This window comes from Ictalurus punctatus, chromosome 22 (genome assembly GCF_001660625.3).
Source record: "Ictalurus punctatus breed USDA103 chromosome 22, Coco_2.0, whole genome shotgun sequence".
NCBI classification, from domain to species: domain Eukaryota; kingdom Metazoa; phylum Chordata; class Actinopteri; order Siluriformes; family Ictaluridae; genus Ictalurus; species Ictalurus punctatus.
Genome location: NC_030437.2, coordinates 9,936,585 through 9,958,400, shown reverse-complemented (window position 1 = coordinate 9,958,400; position 21,816 = coordinate 9,936,585). Strand labels below are relative to the sequence as shown.

Genomic DNA, 21,816 nt, shown 5'->3' with positions numbered 1-21,816 from the left:
TCCCTAAGATATAATCCCAGACTGCCGTGAAGATTATCCTTTTTTTATCAAAAATATGATCTATTACATTATTCTATTATTTAACAAAATACAAACATTTCTTGTTGATTTTCTTATATATATATATATATATATATATATATATATATATATATATATATGTTTGGAAAATAAATAATAATTATTTTCAACTAACACACTTTGTCTTACATTCCTATTTTAAGCTTAAATGCATTAGTTAAGCTTAAAATAGGAATGTAAGTCAAAATGTATATAAATGAATTGTAGACTTTTACACAGTAGTGCATGTGTGAGGGCCTAAACCACAAACAAAGTGGTTTTGAACAGACAGTAGTCATAAAAGAGCTCAAAAGTGCTTCACACTAGCGTAATAAAAGCGTCAGGTTACTCTTTTTGGCAGAATCAGGACTTGCAGCCAGGATAGACAGGAGCTGGCAGCTTTCCCCCAGACAAAAACACCTTTCTCAGGGCACATGAGCCAGTGGCCTGGCCCACAGTCAAAAAATGCTTTGCGGACCAAAATTTCATTCACGTTTGGCAGGAGACTGTTTTGTCTAAAACATGTCGCGTGCGTTTGTAATTTTTGGATAAGGTTAGAGGTAGGCTGATGGATTGAGCCTAAATGGATGGAAATTTGACACATGACAAAGAATGAAGGGGATAACTGCTAAGGTTTCTTTGCTATAAACTTTGAAGATTATGTAGATTAATTGTCCTGAGAACTTAGCACATGAAACAAAAGACAAATAGTAAAAAATGTCCAATGCAAATGATCATTTTTATTATAAAAAATAATGAAATTACAACCTTCAACTAGTATTGGTATTACAAAAAAATAAATATATTTACACAGTTGTTGGCATAACTACATCATAAATTTCAAAGGGAAAAAAACGGTCAGTACACTGGAATAAACACACTACTTTCCACCTGCTGCAAGACACATCAGAATGATTGTTTTCTTCTTGTTCCTGGAACATTTTAGTTTATTTCAGCTGTGTTCAGATGGCTGATGTACCAAATGACATGACAATAAATATGAAGAATAAGATTTGGTTGGGGGTTTTTTTAGTTCTGGTATTTTTCAGCATTTTTAACTGCATTTAATGGCCATTTCTCTTAGAGAAATGTAGACAAGCAATCTCTCCTGAGGTACATCTTAAAAGACAATTTATTCATTCTGGAGAAATAAAATGTCTGCTATGTTTCGCGACTCGTAAACTTTCCAGCTGGACGTCAGCCGTCTTAGTAACCCTATGACTACTTGGTTTTATACAACCACTTCATATGTCTACACATTTGGAGGCTAAGCCTTTAGTAGCCTTTTGCTCCAAACTTTACAAGGGCATCTTTCAACATTAAAATCTGTGTTGTGCTGAATGACTATGTTGGCCCACACATTCTTGGCTTGCCTGAAGGTCATATAACTGGCCACACTGTTGAATTGCTGGTAGCAGACATCTTTCCGTGTTACATTGTAACCGAGTGGCGAAATGGAAGGCCAGGACTGCATGCCCGCATCCATGGCTTTTGTGGTGTCGTCCAAATGGATCGAGCATTCGCTTTTACTGAAGGTTGGGATGTCTGTGATCAAACCAGTCAGAAAAACAGTTTAGGATTCTGTAGTTAATGCTCAGCGAATTAATATTTTGTGCACTACTATTTAACTAACACCATGCTTTCTAGCCCTACCGCTACAAGAAATGAGTGTCATCATAAAGGGACTTCATACACAGCAGCAGAGTGTGTAGCAGTTGAGTTTGGCTGCATTGCGCCCTGTCCCTGCATAGCGGTTCTTCTTTGGCAGCAGAAGTACGAAGGACACAGCCAATGACAGGTGGTAAAAACTGTGCACGTAAGCATAGTCCCACTCCTGTACAAACAAAAGGGAGGTCATTTGGAGCGCAGAATTACAATATATCAATACGTGTGTTCTTAAACGTTTTCAGTTAATAATTCCACGTACCCCCTCAGCACAGATTTATTCTGCTTGATGAAGTATTGAAATATTATTAAAATGTGAACAATAATATTCTGGGTATATATTGGAGACATAGAGCTTTTTATTTCCGACCTTTCCATAGACAGAACACAACTGGTCCAAGCTGACACTTGGCCTACTTGTTTTTCATTTATTAAGGCTTGGATTGAGCCCATTTAATTCAAGTGACCATTCATAATGAACACAATAATAAACACAACTTTGGTTATGGTGAGTTGTGACTTCTAACAATGTAACAAAATAAAAAATCACAGTCCCCCTTGCTATGCTTCACGGACCCCACATTGAGAGCCTCTGCCTTAATAGAAAAACAGCAAGCGTTAATATTTATTACCTCAAAATAGAAGCGAAGCATCAAAGCCAGGGCTCCAAAGCAGCATCCCGGTCCCACTTGCTGAGTGTACACACTTTTGTCTGGGTACAGGCCCTTCTTCTCTTTCATTTTTTGTAACTGGAGCGAAAACAGGACAAAGTTTGTTATAATTGCAATTTCATGGTGGAGTATCTTTGAGAGCAACGCCTGGAAAAAGTGACTGCTTGAATAAAGAAAGTGTCTGCAGCAGTTATAGCTGTCATAAGGTCTGCTTTTTTGATGAATGTATTGTGTAATGAATTTTTTGTTGTTTTTTTAGAAATATTTTCCCTCAAAATAAACCTGGTTAGTTTTTAGCCAATTTATTAACTTCTCTTTTTTTTGCTGTTAAAAACCTGAGTATCTGCAAATATTTGACATGTACTCAGTCAAGTACATGTCAACTCAAGTTGGTTGCTTGACCAATTTTATTTTTTCTATCTTTTTTGAGTGATTACCTCTATGTATTGGCATTGCAAAACCACCATTTTTTTTTTTTGTTGTTGTTTTTTTTTTAACAAAGGAACAAAGTAGAAAGTGACTTCAGCTCAGAATTCACTTACTGCTTTTATCACAGGAGCACATCACAGCTCTGTTTATGACAGTGTTCATTTGTAAAATATCAAACTGAACACTTGTAATTCCATATTTGGATAGAATCTATTCATGTATACCAGCTATACAACTGTTCCAACATGATAGATCAGGCTGGTTCTTCAAATCTGGCCCTCGATGTCCACTGTTCTATAGCGTTTAGTTCCAGTCTCAACTTCACACATTTTTACAGCAGAATGCTACCATAGAGGACTTGTTTCTGTGAATATTTCAGGTTCGTATCTGGTCCCCACCTGAGATATTCAACTGGAAAATGAGGGGAATTTTAAAAAAATTCTCAAACCTAAAATGTTCTGCATGCACACTATACTTGTCTAGACACCCCCTAAAAAATTATGACTGAGACCTGAACCCTTCCCATTATTGACCCTAAGAGTGAAACTATGAGCAATCTTGAACATTACAATTGGACTTAAGTTCTAAGTCTAAGAAACATAAATGTGCAAAATGTTTATATATGCCCTTGAACCTTGTAATGCGCTGTAGAGACCAGTTTTTGGTCCAAGGAGCTAGACCCATCCAGAGCCGAGATATTGAGGTTTATGTAAACAGCTGTATAACCAAAATTTGTTGTGTGCCATGACACAAACATGGCCATCATAGTTAAACCAAGTAATTTTTTTTTATCTGGTGATTTTGCAATGCCAATACCTACAGATAATCATTAAAAAAATTTTTTGGAAAATTAAAACAGTCGAGCAGCCTGCATTGGACCACTTAAGATGGAATGACCCCTCATAAAGGTCTCCAGTAATTTCATTATCATTCTCATCAACTTGAATCGAAAAAATGGTTCCACATTTGCAGCTCCTATCACATGATACTATGTTTCTAAGCTCATGAGCAACTTCTGCAATTGTTCCTTTCTCTCTCTCACCCATTTGACTGTGATCATGAGCACAGCTGTGCCAATGGGGCCAGAGTAGATGCCATAGCCCCAGCGGTCCTGGTATATCCTCACAGCAGAGGTAAGCACTCCAAACATGGTGAGCGTGGAGCGCTTGGGCTCTTCAAAATCTCCCAGAGCTGTATGAGCATAGAAGAAAAGAAAATGAGTACACACTATTCACACGACATGCTGGAATCCCAGACATAAACACATGTCATATTGTTAGCATGACTCTCAAAAATTAATATTCACTGTCCACTGCAGTTGGAGCAGTTTGCTAGATTCTGGAAAACTGTACGACTTTTGAAATACTCATACAGTCTACAGTTCCAAACTTAACAGTTACCAATTATTATCTAATATATGTAATCAAAATCGTTTGCATAAATGTATTCAACATTTTAAATCCATTACAAAAAAAAAGTATTTCAGGTCCTGAGACCTTTAGACTTACCTAATAATGTAACCCATATAGAGATTGATGTACCATAAACGCTGAAATACTCCAAAATCTCATATTTCATGAAACACAGAACTGACAGGCCTGGTCCATCGCACGCATGATAGATCTAAAACATAGAAAGTCTTTTAAAAAATTGTACAAGAACTTATGTCTTTATTCCATAAATCCAAATACAGTGTTAGAGTGTTAGACAAAGGAACATATAAAACCTGCAGTGCTGAAACCCAAGAATTAGTTAGACAAGAATTGTAGAACACTATGTTATCACATTCAAACAGCGATGGCCATCATTACAATGTTTAATTACTCTTTAATTAAATTTAATTAAAATCTTAATGGCCATTTATGTGGAATATATACTAATACATGCAGATGCACTTCAAGACAAATATGCCATGTTCATGCGCTGTCACTGTTCTAGGCTGTCTAAAAAGATGTCTTTTAGAGTTAATACATGAAAAAAATCATTTATACTCTTTAGCATGACAAGAATTAGTTGTTACTAATTGCTACAACTTATATTTTACAGTTTGAAGAAAAAAGGTACTGTTAAAAAATACTGTAAAATTAATAAGAGTAATGCCTACAGGTCTCTTACCGATGTGAAGAACATTGTAAAGAAGTAGACCATGGCCTCCATGTGGAAGCCTCTCTTTGCGGCAACACTGGCTGCAGGCAGAAACACCAAACTGCTGATGGTAGGCAACAACATCTTAGCAATAAAGGCTCCCATTTTCCTGGATGTAAAGCACCCTGTGAATCTCTGAACCGAGTTAAAGAACACTCAGGAGACTTTTTGCATGTGAATTTCCCAAGCCAACAAATCTAGAGAAGTGGCAGAGAGTGGAGAGTTGTCCCTCTGCACACACACACACATACACACACACACACACTCACAGGCCTACAGCTGACTCTTCAGAGGATCTTTAAAATTTAAATGGCTCAGAGAGCAGCATAAGGGCCTTCCTGTGTCCTATCATCATCAGAACAGCTGTTGGTGTACAGCAGTTTGAGAGGCCACACAGTCCCGTGCTCCCACTATGTCATACATTTTTGAAATTGTAGAAAGTAGGAAAGAGTGACACCAAGCAAAGCCATTTGTGGTAACACATCTTGAGACATTTTTGAGACAGCATCTTAACACTGTCAAAACTTCATTCAGGTGCTCCACACCAAACATTCCAAGGCTACTTCATGGTTAAGGGTTAGCTTCAAAATGAATTCCTTAACGTTTTTCTTCTTCATTGGTCAGTCTTAGTCATGTTGATCCTTATGCGTGAATCAATCCTCAGCAGTGACTATAGAAACAACTGTTTCTTTTGGCTTATTGACGTTGGCCGCGCAAGAGTAATCCACAGCACCTGTATGCGTCACTGCTGCTCTATTGACGTGAATGTGGTTCGAAGGGTGTAAAGAATGTGATTTGTTTAGGGAAGCAAGATGGTAGAGTCTTATGAACTCCAGCCTATCTACACAGAAATCTTTCTTAACTTTAGATGAACAGTGAAGGGAGGTTCATATTTTTTACCTGTCTAGATTTTATGTGGTTGAATCATCCTCACAGGGCATATTTTCAGTCCATAACAGCAGACATGTGCTGCCACTACAGTGGTTTGTCTACAATCCTATTGATTATACCATTTATTCAAAGCTCAAAATGTTTCCCAATCTGACAAATTGATTCATATCAACCTCCATTCTTGATTAGAGAACGCTAAAATAAGTATTTGTTAATTCAGCATCCCAAGACATAAAATGTCTAAAATGTCATAAAATGAAATATTACTACAAGTCCTAATTACTGCATTTCAAATTGTTTAACTATGCCAAATTATTAAAACCACATCCCGACACACTGTGCTGTCAAGTCCCTTTAGTCTTCTTAATTTAGAAGTTTTGTATTTTTCATAAGACTCACATTCTGCTTCCACACAGGAATTCCCATCAGCATGAAGATTTCTAATTTTGTCACTTCAAGAGAGCATATACAGCTATGGCCTTCATAGTTCCTTGCAGTTGCCCTCTACTCCTCTGCACTCAGCTGTCACACCTGCCTTTGGGATACAAAGAGTACAGTGTTAAGAGGGTGTATAGTCCACGCCTCACATTCCCTAAGCAACTTTCTAAATCTATCTCTCAAGTAAGTAGCTTGGATTTTGAAGCCTATTGACAGGATTGTTTTGTTTTGAGCTTTCTCTGTTCTGCTTTTCTCTTTGATCAAAGAGAATAGCAAGTGTTGTGTGGGGTCATAGGTCACAAGCTGAAACTGCAGCATCAGGACTTTCACTTTAAATTTTTTTTTTCTTTTTTTTTTTTACTTAATTCATATAACCTGTATTTCAATGTTAACTCATTTTCAAATAAAAGTAGATTTTGCATTCAGGAATATGTATCATATGTTAAACTGTTTTTGATAAACTGATTAAAAAAATTAAACTATTGTTTTTTCATACATGTGAAATTTCATCATGTTTTAAATGACTATTATTTGTGTATGGATTTAACATGATGTCATGTAATAGGGTTTGAGACAGATGCAATTGCAGTTAAGAGCTTTATTAAGAGGCAGGCAGATAAATCCAAAACGTGTAGAACAATCATAGTCAACAACAAGCAAAAGGTCGGGCGAACGGCAAACAGGATGAACTAGGCTAAACAAGAATCAATAAACATGAGAACTAAACAGGATCAAAAACCATGAATCAATGGACGAGATAAAATGGCTTGGTACAGTACAGACACTCAATACTTCCCTTCAAACAAAGATTCACGAGGGGTTTAAATAAGTAACGAAATCAATGGTAAAACAAAAACAGCTGTGAATAATGACACGTGAAGGAGACAACCAATAACAAGACAGGGCAGAGACAAGACATAAACCATAACAAAATAAATATATCGAAAGTAGGGGAAATCCATGACTCCCCCCCAAGGGCACTTCTCACGAACCACCTGAAAACACTCCCCCCCGGCAGTCCTGGCCCTCTGGCATGAAAAGGACTTGGTAGGCTGTGCTGTCAACCTCTAACTGGAACGGAACCTGGGAGGTCGCCTCATTGACCTCTATCAGTAACATGGCTGGATAGACCACTTCATTTGTCTCACACTGGGGCTCAGGAGATGAGGTCAACACGTTGACCTCCAGCTGGAGCTCTACAGGGAAGGCCAACTTGTGGGTCTCATACTGTGGCTCAGGAGATGAGGTCGTCACATTGACCTCTGGCTGGATTTCTGCAGGGGAGACCTCTTCGTGGGTCTCAGGCTGGAAATCTGGAGATGAGGTCCCCACGTTGACCTCCAGCTGGAAATCTGGAGATGAGGTCACCACGTTGACCTCCGGCTGGAGCTCTGCAGGGAAGACCACCTCGTGGATCTCAAACTGTAGCTCTGGAGATGATGTCACCTCATTGACCTCCAGCTGGAGCTCTGCAGGGGATCCCACCTGATAGTGGGTGGTGAACGGCCTCGCAGGTTGCATCCGTCAGATTGCCCCTCCCCAAAAAGTTCTCAAAATTAAATTTAAAGTCTGCCTTGTCATAGATCATCCTCATGATGCAGATGAACTCCGCCACACTTCCCAGGCAGAATTTGTCTGTGGGGATTAGGAGCTCCATGCATTGGCGAGCCGGACTGACGAACCAGGATAAAAGGAACATGAGCCACTGTCTCTTCTTGGGCTTGGGGTGGCACTGGAGAAAAAATTCCTTGAAAGGGCTTTCAAAGCCCTCCAAGGGAGCCAGGACATCCAGGTGTGAATATCCCAGCATGACGCTCCCTTCGCTTTCCTGCTGTAGGCGACGTATTCTGTCGTGTAATGGGGTTTCAGATGGATGCAATTGCAGTTAAGAGCTTTATTAAGAGGTGGGCAGTCAAATCCAAAAAGTGTAGACCAATCATAGTAAAAACAAGCAAAAGGTGAGATAAACGTGTGGAACTAAATAGGATCCAAAACCATGAACAATGATAAACGGCTTGGTATGGTACAGACATCCAATACTATGCCTCGAGCAAAGATACACGAGGGGTTTAAATAATTAAAGAAATCAACGGTAAAACAAAAAAGCTGTGAATAATGATGACACGTGAGGGAGACAACCAATAACAAGACGGGGGCAGGGGCAAGACAGGGGCAGAGACAAGACATAAACTATAACACAACACACATGTCGAAAGTAAACAAAGTTACAGACAACCCCGGAAGTGGGTGTTGTTGCACTACAGGCTGTTGAAATTGAGGGGAAATCCGTGACACATAACATGCGTCAAATAAATGCTATACATTGTTTCGGTATTTTGAATGAAATTAAACCCTAGAGGTAAACTTTTCATAAGAGGAGTGGCTAGCCATGTGTCTTTTGTTTGAATCAATTTAGTTATTATGTAATTTTTATTAAGGATAATAACAGAAATTGTGTATGTTTATCTAAATAAAACTATTCAAGGGTTGAGTGTTTAAAAAATATATCAGAAGTGCCAAAATTGCTAACAAAATTGCTAATTCACAAAACTTTGTGAATTCACAGGCCAGAGCTCAGTTAGATAAAGTCAGCACAAAGGGAAATTTTCTGCTACCAGAGAAATGCCTGTTTTTCCATGTCCCATGTCCTTTTGCCATCAGCAAATTGCCCTTTTCAGCTGGGTGAATTTTATATGCATTTAGTCTGATTGCTGCAGTATCTGAAAAAGCAGAAAAATGTAGTTTTCAGCTGATTGCTGTTTTGCTGTAGCAAGGGGTCAAAAATCATAAATGCTACTGCAGATGTTGGCACCTCTGATATGTAGACAAAAAGGTTACAGCAGACAGAATTAAAAAAAAAATCTCTTTTCTGGAGTCTATGTAGAAGGTATTACGGTTCTTAGGTATGTTTTTTATATTGTGATTTTATATTCGTATTTTATATTATGATTGTAATAGCCATTGCAAAAGAAGCACTTCCATGATTGATTGGAAGCTGCTGATATTTTTATAAGAGAATTAACATCCTTTGTAATTTTCTCAGCGTAAACACTACAAATTGCTGAAAAGCCTATGTGATGTCAATAAGATTTCACGTATACTTCCGAATACAAACAATATTCATTTGTGTATACTCCAAAGCGCCAGCTTAACAGTCACAGTGGAATTTACTTCTCACAGCACGCTCTAATGTGAGTGGAATGGTTGATTTGATGGCTAGCAGAGTAGATGTGTGGTATATTAGATAGGATAAAAACCACAGGTCAGATTAGAAGGACCGTTTCTTGCCCACACATTTCCGACAATGTTCTTCATCAAATGATGATACATTTAGTTAGCTTATACTTTGTGTTTTTGTTTAAGAAGTATTAGCTTAATGAAACAGAGTAGAATAGATGAGCTGTGTATCTGAGATTTCCCAACCCAACAACTACTCACATTATGGTTGAAGAAAACTCTTGTATTTCCTGTTGTGTGTTTATAACCAAAAGGTCCAAAGAGCATTTGTACTTCACAAGACCTCACTTTCACAGTTCAGGAATCACACACACACACACACACACACACACACACACACACACACACACACACACAGACCCACACACTCCACGTGTTTGCGACCTCGTAATTTTGGGGTTTTAAAAGAGCGACCATTTCTCCAGACTTGCAGACTGTGCAAATCTCCTGAACTATGTCTATCACCATACAGATCTGCGGTCTGAGAACTGTGCTTGATTGAGCTTTTAGTGTAGCAGAGCGTCCCTAATGCACAGAGCAGATGCAGGGGCAACCAAGAGAACATGTGGTCTTCATATATGCGTCACACACAGGCACGGTGGTCTCAGTTATCAGCCTCGACTGGCCAAGCCCTCTCTCCCTCCATCTCACTCATGCTCATTGTTTTTTCTGTGTTGTACATGTAATAAATTACTTGGTACATGATACTCATTATATATTAATCTGATATATGCACATGGACTTTTTGGATTTATTTTTGTACTTCAGTTTGCATATGTTTACATCTGGTATATACCAAGGATATTTTGCTATCACTTTAACTTCATTAACTTTCATCTCTTCAGGCTTTTCAGTCATCTCTGCTGGCTTATAATGAATGGACTCCTTCTGCACTCCAGTCATGTGGCCAGGTGTAATGAATGGGTCTATCTGGAGGGGAACAGCCATGGTTATGGGTAGCATACAGATTAAATGTTAGCAGGAGGCTGGGAAGAGCCTGATATGAAACTGAGAGGCCAAGAAAAGGGGGTTGAGAATGGACTGCTGTGATGCGAAAGGGTGTTCAAGGGCCAGGGAAGGAGGGGAGGGATGTTGATCTGTGGGAAACGACGACTTCCTCCCTGTCTGTCTGTGAGCCGAGCCCAGTCTGGCAGAGACTCATGGGGCCAGGGCTGTGCTTCACAGCTCAGTAGTGGTAGCAGCCCTCAAGCTTGGCACTAGCTGGAAGAGTACTTTTCATGTGGGCGTTCCCTTGCACTGCCACTCTTTTGGCTAGAAGGGGAGAGTGAGTGTGGGCGGGTGGATGGCAGCGGGGATGGGAGGGAAAGAGAGAGAGAGAGAGGAGAGAGAGAAAGGAGGGGGGTGAGAGGAGGGATGCAGATGTACACCTTACCTTCCTCACAAGACACATCCTCAGAGCACACTGTTACAGACTAATACCATCAACAACAACACGTCCACCACCACCACCCACACACTGCCCAGCCACCATTCAGCTCCACTACAGCCCAAGGACTGCAGGTAGGTACATGGGTAAATATTTACTGACTGTGTTTGTGTGTGCCCATGTATATTAACAGAGGAACTTTTTGAGAAGTGACAACTAAACCAGACAGAGTAGACACTTGTTCCACAGTAAAACAAATCCAAACAAATAGGATTATCATTTCTGTAACACTGCTTTGCTAATGTAAAACACTGGGTTGGAGCAGGGATTTCTGGAGGGTGAGCTGCTTTCTTTGTATGCACATTTGATATTAATCTAAAATGCATTAATGTTAATGTTTTTTAATTGAGAAATTGAGAAACACTGGGTAAATTTTCAGAAGAACTAAATTAATGCACAATTTATGACTATGTATGTCACTGCATTAATGATTAATAATTATTGCTGTGCTATTTTTCACAATTTGAATTAGTAAGGTATGCGGCCTAAACCAAACTCAGATAACTGTTTCAAAAAAAAGAAGTGCTATTTTGTTTCACTACCAAATTACTGAAGGGTTGAAAGAAAATATTTGACATATTTCAAGATTCTGCACTCCTCATCCCTTATGGAGCTAAATGAGTGTGATTTGTAACTTAAGACAGCAATCCATTCAGTGATAGGAAAACATGAAAAACAATTTTGTATGAAATCCATAGATATTGATTCAGTTTAAAGTGTAAAGGATGTTACTCTGTGAAATTCCACCCTATAAAACTTATTTACAAAACACAACAGGCAGTGTTCAGACTCATTAAGAGTGAAATAAGTTTAAGAAAATCATAAAACATAAATCTTTTCTATCTTTTGACATACATTTAGTAACATTCATCTTTGTATTAGACAACACAGCATATGTACCTGTATGCAGATGAGCAATCGAGTGATTTTTTTGTGGATAAATTTTATGAGGAAAAAACCCTTGTTGCTCTTTTGTAGCCATGAGATGTGAAACTTCTTCCCTGCCTCTTAGCCTGTATCAATTACTTGATGACTTTCAATTGACAAATGAAGGCCCTGTTGATTTTACCCTTTGGGGCTGCAGAATTGAGCAAGGTGCTGAAAAATGAGGAAGCACTGACCTAAACCTGGTGACAAGCAACTCTCCTAAAAAAGGATGAGTCTGATTCTTTCAGCCTCCAGGCCAGGGCTTGCTCCCTTAGTTCCTCTCCCTTGAGGGAATGGTCCTGCTGTCTGTCTGCTGCCAGGAAAAAAAAACACCTCTCCTTCCCCTGAGTAGAGGCCCAAGAGGGGGATCCGGGGGATCCTGTGTTTATACTCCTCTGTGGACTGGGACGCTCAGAGGAGGAAGGTCTGTCTCAGCGGCCGTGGGCTTGCTGCACGGATCTGTGGGAGACGGGTGTTTTGGTGAGCTGGCTGAACTCCAGCTGTGTCTGGGCTGGATAATGAACTCCAGGTGTTCTTGTGGGTAGTTTAAGACACCTGTCACCAATATTTAGTGCCAGAAAAAGCCAGACTGCAAACTGAGCTAGACGATCTGTTTGCTTATTTTAAGGAACCAACCTAAATGGAGGCACAGGCCTGATGAGGAGACTGCAGTTAATCGAAAGTAGGCATATGAGTTTTTTTCCTCCAAATTCTCAGATAACTCTCGCAGGTTTCGGGTATGCCTATTAAGTATCCTGCTCCCATTCAGTTCGTATCATCCCACAATTGTCCTGTGTCAAGGCTAGGAATTATAAGATTTATTCAGTACAGGCATTTTAGCACACTTTAGGTACAACACTGAGTCTTCTGACAGTTAAGTGTAAACTTGTCTACAGTCACTTCCTTGAGACTTGTTGCCTTGTGCCCTTTAATAGAACTAATTTTGCTGCTGTTTTGGAGACAGTCATCTTCCTTTTCCCACATTTTCCCACATGCAGGATGAGGACCTGGTCAAGGGCCCAGTGTGCAGAGTGCTCTGTGGTCCTCCTGGGTCTCATAACACTGACTGTTTCATTGGGGAACATCTCAAGTAGAGTACAGGTTGGTAATGGCCCACATCTTTTAAAATTATATTTCTGCAATGTGAAGTTCGGCAAATTTCTTAAATAATCATGATTGTAGCAGAATACAAGTTGTTAAAGGTTGTATTCAGCATAGAAACTGGCTTCCAATTTTCACTTGCTTCCTGAACAGAATCTTTGTTTGTGGCAGGATGAGGGTGTAGCCTCTAACAGTCTGGAAGACGGACTAGAGGTGACTACTTATTGGTGGGGGGAATGGGCAAAGTGGACAGCCTGCACACGCACTTGTGGAGGGGGCGTCATGTCTCAGGAGAGACATTGTCTTAAGCAAAGGTAAATAATTAAAATAACATTTTCAAGCACTGTCTGATGATTTTTCTGGGTAATCTCACTGATTTTTATGCACTTTAAAAGGTTTCTATTATGAGATGTTCAGATGTTGAAATTTTTTATTTAAATAATCTAATCACACACATCTCTTTCATTTAAAGAAAAAGAACAACAACTGGTAAGGACAACATGACATGCACAGGGAGTGCAAAAAGGTACCATCTCTGTAATACAAAGGTTAGTTCACGCTATCAGTCTTGCTTTTCCTTTGAAACACAATATGTGTTTGCACATCAAAAATACAATCCAGACACCCCACTTGACAGCACAATAGAGCTACAGATTACACCTACTTTTACTACTTGGACTATCTCTGAGAAAATGACCTTCCCATCATTTCACTTCCCATTAGATAATGGCAAACAGACCATTGATAAGTCTCAACTGACTGAGTCTGTGATTTTCAGGAATGCCCCTCAACTGGAAGGAGTTTCCGAGAGGAGCAGTGCTGGTCATTTAACTCTCAGGTATTCAATGGAAAGAATTACCACTGGAAACCCCTTTACCCAGGTACTTGACATTGGAATTAGTCCAAATTTTACAAATGCATGCTTAAGCTCAAAGATTAACACCCCATTTGTAATTCTGTAGATGACTACGTTCACATCTCCAGCAATCCCTGTGATCTTCATTGCACTACATCAGATGGTCAGAGGCAGCTGATGGTACCAGCTCGTGATGGAACTTCCTGCAAGTATAGCAATTACAGAGGAGTCTGTGTAGATGGCAGGTGTGAGGTAAATGCATAGACCACAAGATGGTGTTACTCAACAGTTTGTTCCAATAAGCAAGTCCTATACAAGAATTATTCAGGAACACCCCTTCAACGCTCTATTAATCTAGTCATGGAACTTTCAAATAGCTTGCTTTTGAAACATGTTATGTTTCAGTGTGGTATTCCTCTCTGCAGCCTATTGGATGTGATGGCATCCTCTTCTCTCCCAACACACTGGATAAGTGTGGAGTGTGTCAAGGAGATGGGAGCAGCTGTAGTAGGGTAACTGGTAACTTTCGCCGTGGATCTTCCAGCCTTGGTAAAGATACCCAATTGCCTCATTGAGCATAAAAAGTCACCTTGAAGCCATGAAGCTATGAACACATTTGTTTTCTTTCTTCCAGGATATTCCTTCATTACCCAGATCCCTGATGGCTCATGGGACATCCAGATCATTGAGAGAAAGAAGTCTGCAGATATACTAGGTGTGCACCTATAAAACCAGAGACATTTTATATAAATGATGAATAATATAATGCGTAAGATAGTTTGCAAGCCAGGTGTAATGGTATTCTTCTCATCTTTAAAGCAATGAAAATACAACACAATTTACTTTATCTTCAATTTTTTTTTACCATGACCTATCACTGGGCAATCAATCAGACATGCATCACTACGACTGAGCAAAGTTTGAATTAACTTTGTTTTACAGCTGTGACAGATCAAGCAGGAAACTTCTTCTTCAATGGCGCCTACAAGGTGGACAGCCCTCAGAACTTCCATGTGGCAGGCACCATCTTCAAGTACCGGAGGCCCACCGATGTGTATGAGACGGGGATTGAGTACATCGTGGCGAAAGGGCCCATCAATCAGCCCATCAATGTTCTGGTACTGTAGCTGCGGTCCTTCCTCCCGCCGCCAAGGGCCCCTGGGTAATCTTACTTGGCTAGATGACCCTGCCTTTGACTTAATGTGGGCCACAGGTGCTCCATGGCTCATACTGAAAAAGCTGTAACAAGGTGATACATTGCCCCTGGAGCAATGGTCCCAAAAGTCAGTCTTGTACTGGCATATGAAATGACCCCAAAAGCACATGAGTATGTGACTTGTACTGGTAAAAACTGCTGCAGCATTTGCATAGTGTCTTCTGAATGGACAGTGGAGCTCCTGTTAATGGTTGGTTATAATAACCGCAAAGGACAATACATTAGAAGCGTTTATTCTTGTACATTTATTTAACATATTCAAACATTTATGGAACCTGTGTTTCCCCATTTTAATTCATCTAGTATCTGCCTGCTTCTTATCTCCTGTCTTCCAAGGTTTGGAACCAGAATGGTCGCAACCCTTACATAACCTACGAGTACACAGTGATGCGTGACCCTCTTACTCCAGTCTCCCAGCCACCCATCTATACTGGCACAGATGGAGGATCCAGCCACCAAGTCTCCATGGAGATCAACAATGTGTCACCCCACAATGAGAGTGTGAATGAAAAGGCTGTCCCAGAGACACAGAGGAAGCAGGGGAGAATGCAGAACATTGGGCCTGGTGCAGTGGATAAGCCTGGTGAAGAGACCAATGAAGTGTATGAGGACACAGCTGCTGTAGACTGTGATCAGGATGCTCCAACACCCCCTCATTATCCAGGTAGGATTTAAGTATAATATTGGGTTATCAATTAAAGCTAGATGACCGTGATCTGTGATGTAAATGGGAATGTTGAAACTGCCAACGTACTATTGCTCAACCATACAGTAGCGATGAAACTAACTGTTACACTTATGCACCATATTGATGTATGGGATATTTCCCAACAATTTCCATGTTCCTTGGCATGAGCAGCCACACAAAAATGAAACATTGTGAATAAAAAATTCAAGGAGCCATTATATAGTTTTGACATACTGGCATAGTAGTTAATTACCTGTCTTCACTTGGACCAGTTGACTTCATAATGAAAAGAGAGTTGTGGTTCCGTTTCAGTGTAAACTTCGCAACAGCCCAATAGCCTGTTATTGTCCTCTAACTGTGGTAGGGTACCATTCTGCCTTCACAGTTCCTCACCTAAACATAATGCCAGCTACCACAACCACATGGGAAAGAGGGCAGTCAGTGACTCTGAGGTGGTCCTCTCAATTGCCAATGCCAGTTTTGAAAAAATGCTCTGTAATGCCTTTTGAGTCAACCTCAAGTATTGTGAAAGTCTGAAAATGTATTTTTAGAGAGTATCTATTTGTGATTGCTTGTAGTAATATATTATTTCAGTCACTAATTCTCTGTCTTTCTTTTCAAGTCACATTCATATCTTCAGATTAGAAATGCCATTATTCATGATGCATGTCCTTTATAACTTTTTGTCTGTAAAGATGGAAATAGCAGCTGGCCAAGTGGAGTGGTTGCCCCTGGCATTGTGCCTGCAAGCAGACCTGCAGAGGAGATGGTGGATTCTGCAAATTTCATATGGAGGATGTTTCTTGCACGTTGCACGTTGCATGTTAACATTTCAACAAATCAGCTTCTTAGTGAGGGGGAAAGCCTCATCTCTGAAGCAGAGCCAGCGGAGTTGGACTACAGCAGCTCAGAGCAAGGGAACCTCAATGGTTCATTTCTTGAGTTCTCCCTAAGCCGTCGCCGCAATGACACAGGAGATCTTTTCCAGAACAGGACACTGATTACCAGCTTGAGGAACGGCAGCCGCACCAATCGCACCAGGTAAAGTTGTCGCAGGGTCTAGAAAGCTTAGGGCAATGATATTTGCAACAGTTTTTAGCCCATACATAATGCAGCAAGGTCACGTGTGGCACGTATTGTAATTAATAGAATCTGCATTGTAGCCCTCTCTTACAGACATGAAGATATGCAGGATAGCTATGTTCATATCTATGCTCATGTGGGACAGTCCAGCTCATAGGGAATGGAATGTGCTCTAGACTCTCCTTGGAGTCTCCTGCTTTTTTACACTCTTTGAGACATTCAAAGAGTGGTGAGGAGAGACAGCCAAGTGGAGGGCTGGTGGGATTGCATTCCATCATATTTATAATTCATGTTGGCTTTCTTGCGGTGTCCAAACACCACTTCAGCATCCTCCCTGCCAGAGATCATAAAACACATCACATGACACACCCTTTCACGCACTTAAAGGAAAAGAGATCCCAGGCAAGGAATGAGAGAGAGGCAGATAGACTAAGAGTGAGGTAGATGGTCTGTAAGAGAGATATAATTCATGGTGTTTTGGCATTTATGGGAAAATGGCAGCAAAGATCACACCATGACCAGGCCAATTCAATCAGATACATTTACAGGAATCACAAAGGTTTTACCTTTGGCTTTAGATTACAGGAATCACAAGGGCTTTTTATACATTTTTTTTTTTAATCACAGTTTTCCATGTCTGATATTCAGGCAATGAGAATCAAAACTGTAGTTGGGACCAAATTACCACATGGTATGGCAACATTAATAAATACACATACAATGTATAATATATGATGAAATAGCTGTTATGTGATCTAGCCTGAGATACAGCCATTGATTCCCTGATCCCAACCCCACAGGAGTCAACAGAAGGTTACCGGAAAGAACAAATTGAGTTCTGCAGATATGTATCGTTGGAAACTGTCCTCTCAGGAACCATGCAGCATGACATGCTCTATAGGTACCAACTAGGGCACACACCACACCCATATTTAATTATAAAAAATGGTTCTGGGACAAGCTTAATGGGTTTTATTTTTCATTTAAATGTTATTTGTTGCTTCTATTTTTGGTAATAGGTGTGACAAAATCCTTTGCTATGTGTGTACGATATGATGGTGTTGAGGTGGATGACTCTTACTGTGACGCTTTGACTCGCCCTGAACCGGTGCATGATTTCTGCATTGGAAGGGATTGCCAGCCAAGGTATGTATGCCATTCTAATTAAAATAAGCACTAGGGCACAAAGATGGTACTCTTCATGTAACTACACAACTGTGGCAAATGCTATGTAGAATATCATATTTGTACAATAACAATTTTATGTTCTTTTTTCAATAGTTTCTCAGCTGAACAGAGACTAACTATAAATGAAAGCCACTGCTGCTCAATCACTCTGGCTTCACATCTTCTTTTCATGCCTGCAGGTGGGAGGCCAGCAGCTGGAGTGAGTGCTCACGGACATGCGGTGAGGGTTTTCAGTTCCGGCTAGTGCGTTGCTGGAAGATGCTGGCCCCTGGCTTGGATAGCTCGGTGTACAGCGAACTGTGCACGGATGCTGAGCTAGAGCGCCCTCCAGAGCGCCGGCCATGCAAGAGCCCCACCTGTGGCCCACAGTGGGAAATGGCTGAGTGGTTAGAGGTGGTTCAACAATGACTTGCGTATTGCTTGGTTTTTTCTGTTATTGGAAAAACCATTGTTCCATTATTTTCCTCAAGTTACTCAATGATTCTTGAATCCAGAAGGCTACTGTAGTCACAATTCTGTTTTCCATAACATCAGTACTTGTGTGCTTGCATGATTCAGAGAATGTTGGAGGAAAGTCATCCTTTTTTGTTGGGTTGGACCACAAATAAATTTAGATTAGTAACAGCAATTTGTATAGATAACACCTCGCACTAAAGTTGTCCTTCTTTTTGTACAGTGCCCAGCAAAATGTGGCCGCAGAGGTTTAGTGATTCGTGAGGTCAGGTGCTCAGATGAAGGCAGGCCATGTGATGAGACAACTCAGCCTCCATCATCCAAGAACTGCACTGGTCCACCTTGTGATCGCCAGTGGACAGTCTCCATGTGGGGCCCGGTAAGCTTCATAGAAGAGCAGTCAAGCAGGCACACATAAACTACCAGCACTGTTATGTTTCAGAGGTACCACATTGCACTTAGATCCTTTAAGTTGCATTGCAGTATTTTGTTCATTATCATGGTTTAACAATCTTGTTCAACAACAGGAACAAATAGAATATTGTTGTCTATTGTTTGTAAATTATATCCAGTGCTCAGGTCCATGTGGTCAGGGAAAGATGGTACGGCATGTGTACTGCAAAACCCCCGAGGGCCGGGTGGTACCTGAATCTCAGTGTTCACTAGAGAACAAACCATTGGCGACTCATCCCTGTGGAGATAAAGAGTGCCCACCACACTGGCTGGCTCAAGATTGGGAAAGGGTGAGCAACTGAAGTTTAAGTGAAATGAGCTTCCTAATGAGTTTTGGGGCTTTGTCCAAACATCAATTTGGGTTTATATCCATAAATTGTGGGTTACCGCCTAGATTCTTTCTTCCCTTGTTTGTTAAGATGGAGAGCTCATTAGTGTAATCAGGTGGTGTTGTGCAGAGTTGGAACAAATACTTTTAGACATTCTCATGAAACTCCAGGAAGCCAAAATTGCATAGATAAATGGCAAATGATTCATTATGGGTTATACTCAGAGATGTATGCTGAGCCTTTTCTGAAAGAAAACTTCTCATCTCAGTGCAACACAACATGTGGACGTGGCATAAAGAGGAGGACTGTGCTATGTGTCAGCATCACGGGTGGCAAATTTCAAATCCATGAGGACGAAGAATGTGATGCTAGCAAGCGGCCAGGAGATGAGGACACTTGCTTCGAGAGACCTTGCTTCAAGTGGTATACAACACCTTGGTCTGAGGTAGCTGCATCATGGTTCATTGAATATTTTTAATTGGGAACTGGCGTACGTATATTAAGTGTATATAGGTATATTACAACTGTGGGTGTTGCTCAAATTACAGTGCACCAAGACGTGTGGTGTGGGAGTGAGAATGAGGGATGTGAAATGCTACCAAGGAAGAGAACTTGTTCGTGGATGTGACCCTCTGACTAAGCCTGTTAACAAACAGACATGTGCATTGCAACCTTGCCCCACTGAACCACCAGGTAAACCTCAAAGAGTAACGGACTGGTGCTCTTGCACATTCATGTTTGCAGAAGTTGGTTAATACATTGCTTGCAGTCTTTAGACTAATGGCTATACCTAAGATAAATGTAGTTCCTTGACAAGGTAACTGACTAATATGGTGTGTTGATGGCTCAATTTCATACAGATGACAACTGCCAAGATCGTCCCAGCACCAACTGCTCTCTGGCCATTAAAGTCAACCTCTGCAGTCACTGGTATTACAGCAAGGCTTGTTGCCATTCGTGCAGGAATCAACGTGCCACCTAGTTTTTGTCACAAGGGAAAAAGTTAATGCACTTAAATCAGGACCATTGGGTAATATGCAAAAACTTTCATAAAGGGATGATGGGGGCAAATATTGAATATCTAGCATCCACAGACAGTGGCAGACATCTAGAGTCTTAGAATATCTTGGTTTACCCATTAAATCCCTTTTTTTTATTTAAACTAGCTATATTAAACTACTATTGATGTCAGTATTTTAGTAGCATTATCTGTTTTATGACAAAGTCCTACAACTATGGGATACATTAAGGAAACTTTAAATTATTTTGATTATTGCTCCATGGACCGTAATTATAAAGCATGAGCATATTTATGATCCATTAAATTGGCAGTGATGATAGTCAGTACTGAATATTACCTTGGACTTAAGGTGGAAGATTTGTACGTTTAAACACAAGCTCATCTACTGCTAGTTACAACACTCTGCTGTTTCCTTGGTATCGTATTTAACTGTTACTGGACCATTGCTTTTCTATTGTTTATTTATTAGTCAGAGCAGGTGTTTGGTTAAACATCCCAATGTTCTCCACTCATTCTGACTATTATTCTGCAATCAGCAGCTGTTTTTGACAGCAGGGAACAACAAACACCCATTTTACTTGATTTTCCTGAGACGTATTATGTGTAATTGCGTATTGCGTATTGACTGTGTCCTGGCACTTGAACATGTAATATTTTAAACTGTATGCAATTTATATATTGCTCCTTTGTGGCAGTCCAGTTGATATAATATACATTACTGTTACCTCAGTGTAAAGAAACAATCAAAAATAAACGTCAATTTTATTAAAACGTTAATTTTATTGTAGAAAAAAAGCACAATTTGTTACCTCTCAATGTAGGATAAATACGATTCCATTTCTAATCCAACAGTATGCAGTATTTTTCACATCCTGTAAAATCAGGCATATTACAGTTTTTACTTTGAAGGCTTGAATAAAACACAATAACTTTTGACAGATATTGAAATAACTGTCTGGGTTGATTTAAAGAAACCACTGCAGTTACTCAATAAGTGTAACAACATTCAGATCATTCTGCCCTCAATGTGACAGACTGTAATATGATGTATACTGCTATTCCAACATTCCTTAGTTTTGCCAAAGTGGTGAACAGCTATCTGAGTGAAACAACTTACGCCATCTGCTGGTCTACTTACAACACACACTGATGCTTAATTTGCTGATCAACGATGGACAAGTCTTCCAACTTCTTGTTCAATAAAATGACCCAACAGGAGTGTGTAACCTTTGCAGCCTCTGAAGGGTCGTTGTGGTGAATATATTTACTTGAGTAAATAAAGTGAAAAATGAAAAAAGTGAAAAAACAAGAAAAATGTAGAAATATTAGTGAACTTATATCTATTTTTTAAAATGACAAGGTTACAAATGATCTTTTCTATTTTTTTTGACCACTACACTAGTGCATGTAATTCTATAATAAGAAACTAATGAAAATAAATATTACCTGTGCTTTGAAAAGCCACCAGTGTCTCTATCCTTTCTGAGTCTATCCGACTCCACTCATTCATGTACTTAC

General features: G+C 40.0%; 2 protein-coding genes across 7 annotated transcripts; one reads left to right on the top strand and one right to left on the bottom strand.

The window, feature by feature from the left end:
• Window positions 1–808: 808 nt before the first annotated feature.
• mymk (myomaker, myoblast fusion factor) lies at window positions 809–21,565 on the bottom strand. Of its 4 annotated transcripts, none has more exons than XM_053674338.1 (9): window positions 21,437–21,565; window positions 21,108–21,170; window positions 6,261–6,396; window positions 4,941–5,079; window positions 4,334–4,448; window positions 3,868–4,016; window positions 2,358–2,474; window positions 1,714–1,894; window positions 809–1,605 (listed from the first exon to the last, which is right to left on the bottom strand). In XM_053674338.1, coding segments are annotated over exons 3-8 (669 nt in total). In that variant the 5' UTR covers window positions 6,263–6,396; window positions 21,108–21,170; window positions 21,437–21,565; the 3' UTR covers window positions 809–1,605; window positions 1,714–1,747. The 4 variants fall into 4 exon arrangements, with proteins under 4 accessions (XP_053530313.1, XP_053530312.1, XP_053530310.1 ...); XM_053674335.1 differs by having other exon boundaries at window positions 810–1,605; window positions 1,754–1,894; XM_053674337.1 differs by having other exon boundaries at window positions 809–1,894.
• Window positions 10,857–21,756, top strand: adamtsl2 (ADAMTS-like 2). Of its 3 annotated transcripts, none has more exons than XM_047149811.2 (19): window positions 10,870–11,057; window positions 12,909–13,011; window positions 13,165–13,325; window positions 13,484–13,559; window positions 13,790–13,892; window positions 13,974–14,119; window positions 14,293–14,416; window positions 14,502–14,582; window positions 14,810–14,985; window positions 15,420–15,747; window positions 16,467–16,812; window positions 17,655–17,755; window positions 17,874–18,000; window positions 18,222–18,435; window positions 18,719–18,874; window positions 19,068–19,238; window positions 19,546–19,722; window positions 19,826–19,970; window positions 20,138–21,756. In XM_047149811.2, the coding sequence occupies exons 2-19, from the start codon at window positions 12,910–12,912 to the stop codon at window positions 20,257–20,259; spliced, it is 2,856 nt and encodes a 951-aa protein (XP_047005767.1). In that variant the 5' UTR covers window positions 10,870–11,057; window position 12,909; the 3' UTR covers window positions 20,260–21,756. The 3 variants fall into 3 exon arrangements, with proteins under 3 accessions (XP_047005768.1, XP_047005767.1, XP_017307973.1); XM_017452484.3 differs by having other exon boundaries at window positions 10,871–11,057; window positions 13,183–13,325; XM_047149812.2 differs by lacking the exons at window positions 19,546–19,722; window positions 19,826–19,970; window positions 20,138–21,756 and having other exon boundaries at window positions 10,857–11,057; window positions 18,719–18,939; window positions 19,068–19,167.
• Window positions 21,757–21,816: the final 60 nt, after the last annotated feature.

Coding starts and splice junctions, on each gene's coding strand:
- mymk (XM_053674335.1), bottom strand. Junction 4,449..4,940: donor TTACAATGTTCTTCACATCG/GTAAGAGACCTG, acceptor TCTATGTTTTAG/ATCTATCATGCGTGCGATGG. Junction 1,895..2,357: donor TGCTTCGCTTCTATTTTGAG/GTAATAAATATT, acceptor TTGTTTGTACAG/GAGTGGGACTATGCTTACGT.
- adamtsl2 (XM_047149811.2), top strand. CDS start 12,910: ATGAGGACCTGGTCAAGGGCCCAGTGTGCAGAGTGCTCTGTGGTCCTC. Junction 13,560..13,789: donor ACCATCTCTGTAATACAAAG/GTTAGTTCACGC, acceptor TGTGATTTTCAG/GAATGCCCCTCAACTGGAAG. Junction 14,986..15,419: donor ATCAGCCCATCAATGTTCTG/GTACTGTAGCTG, acceptor CTGTCTTCCAAG/GTTTGGAACCAGAATGGTCG.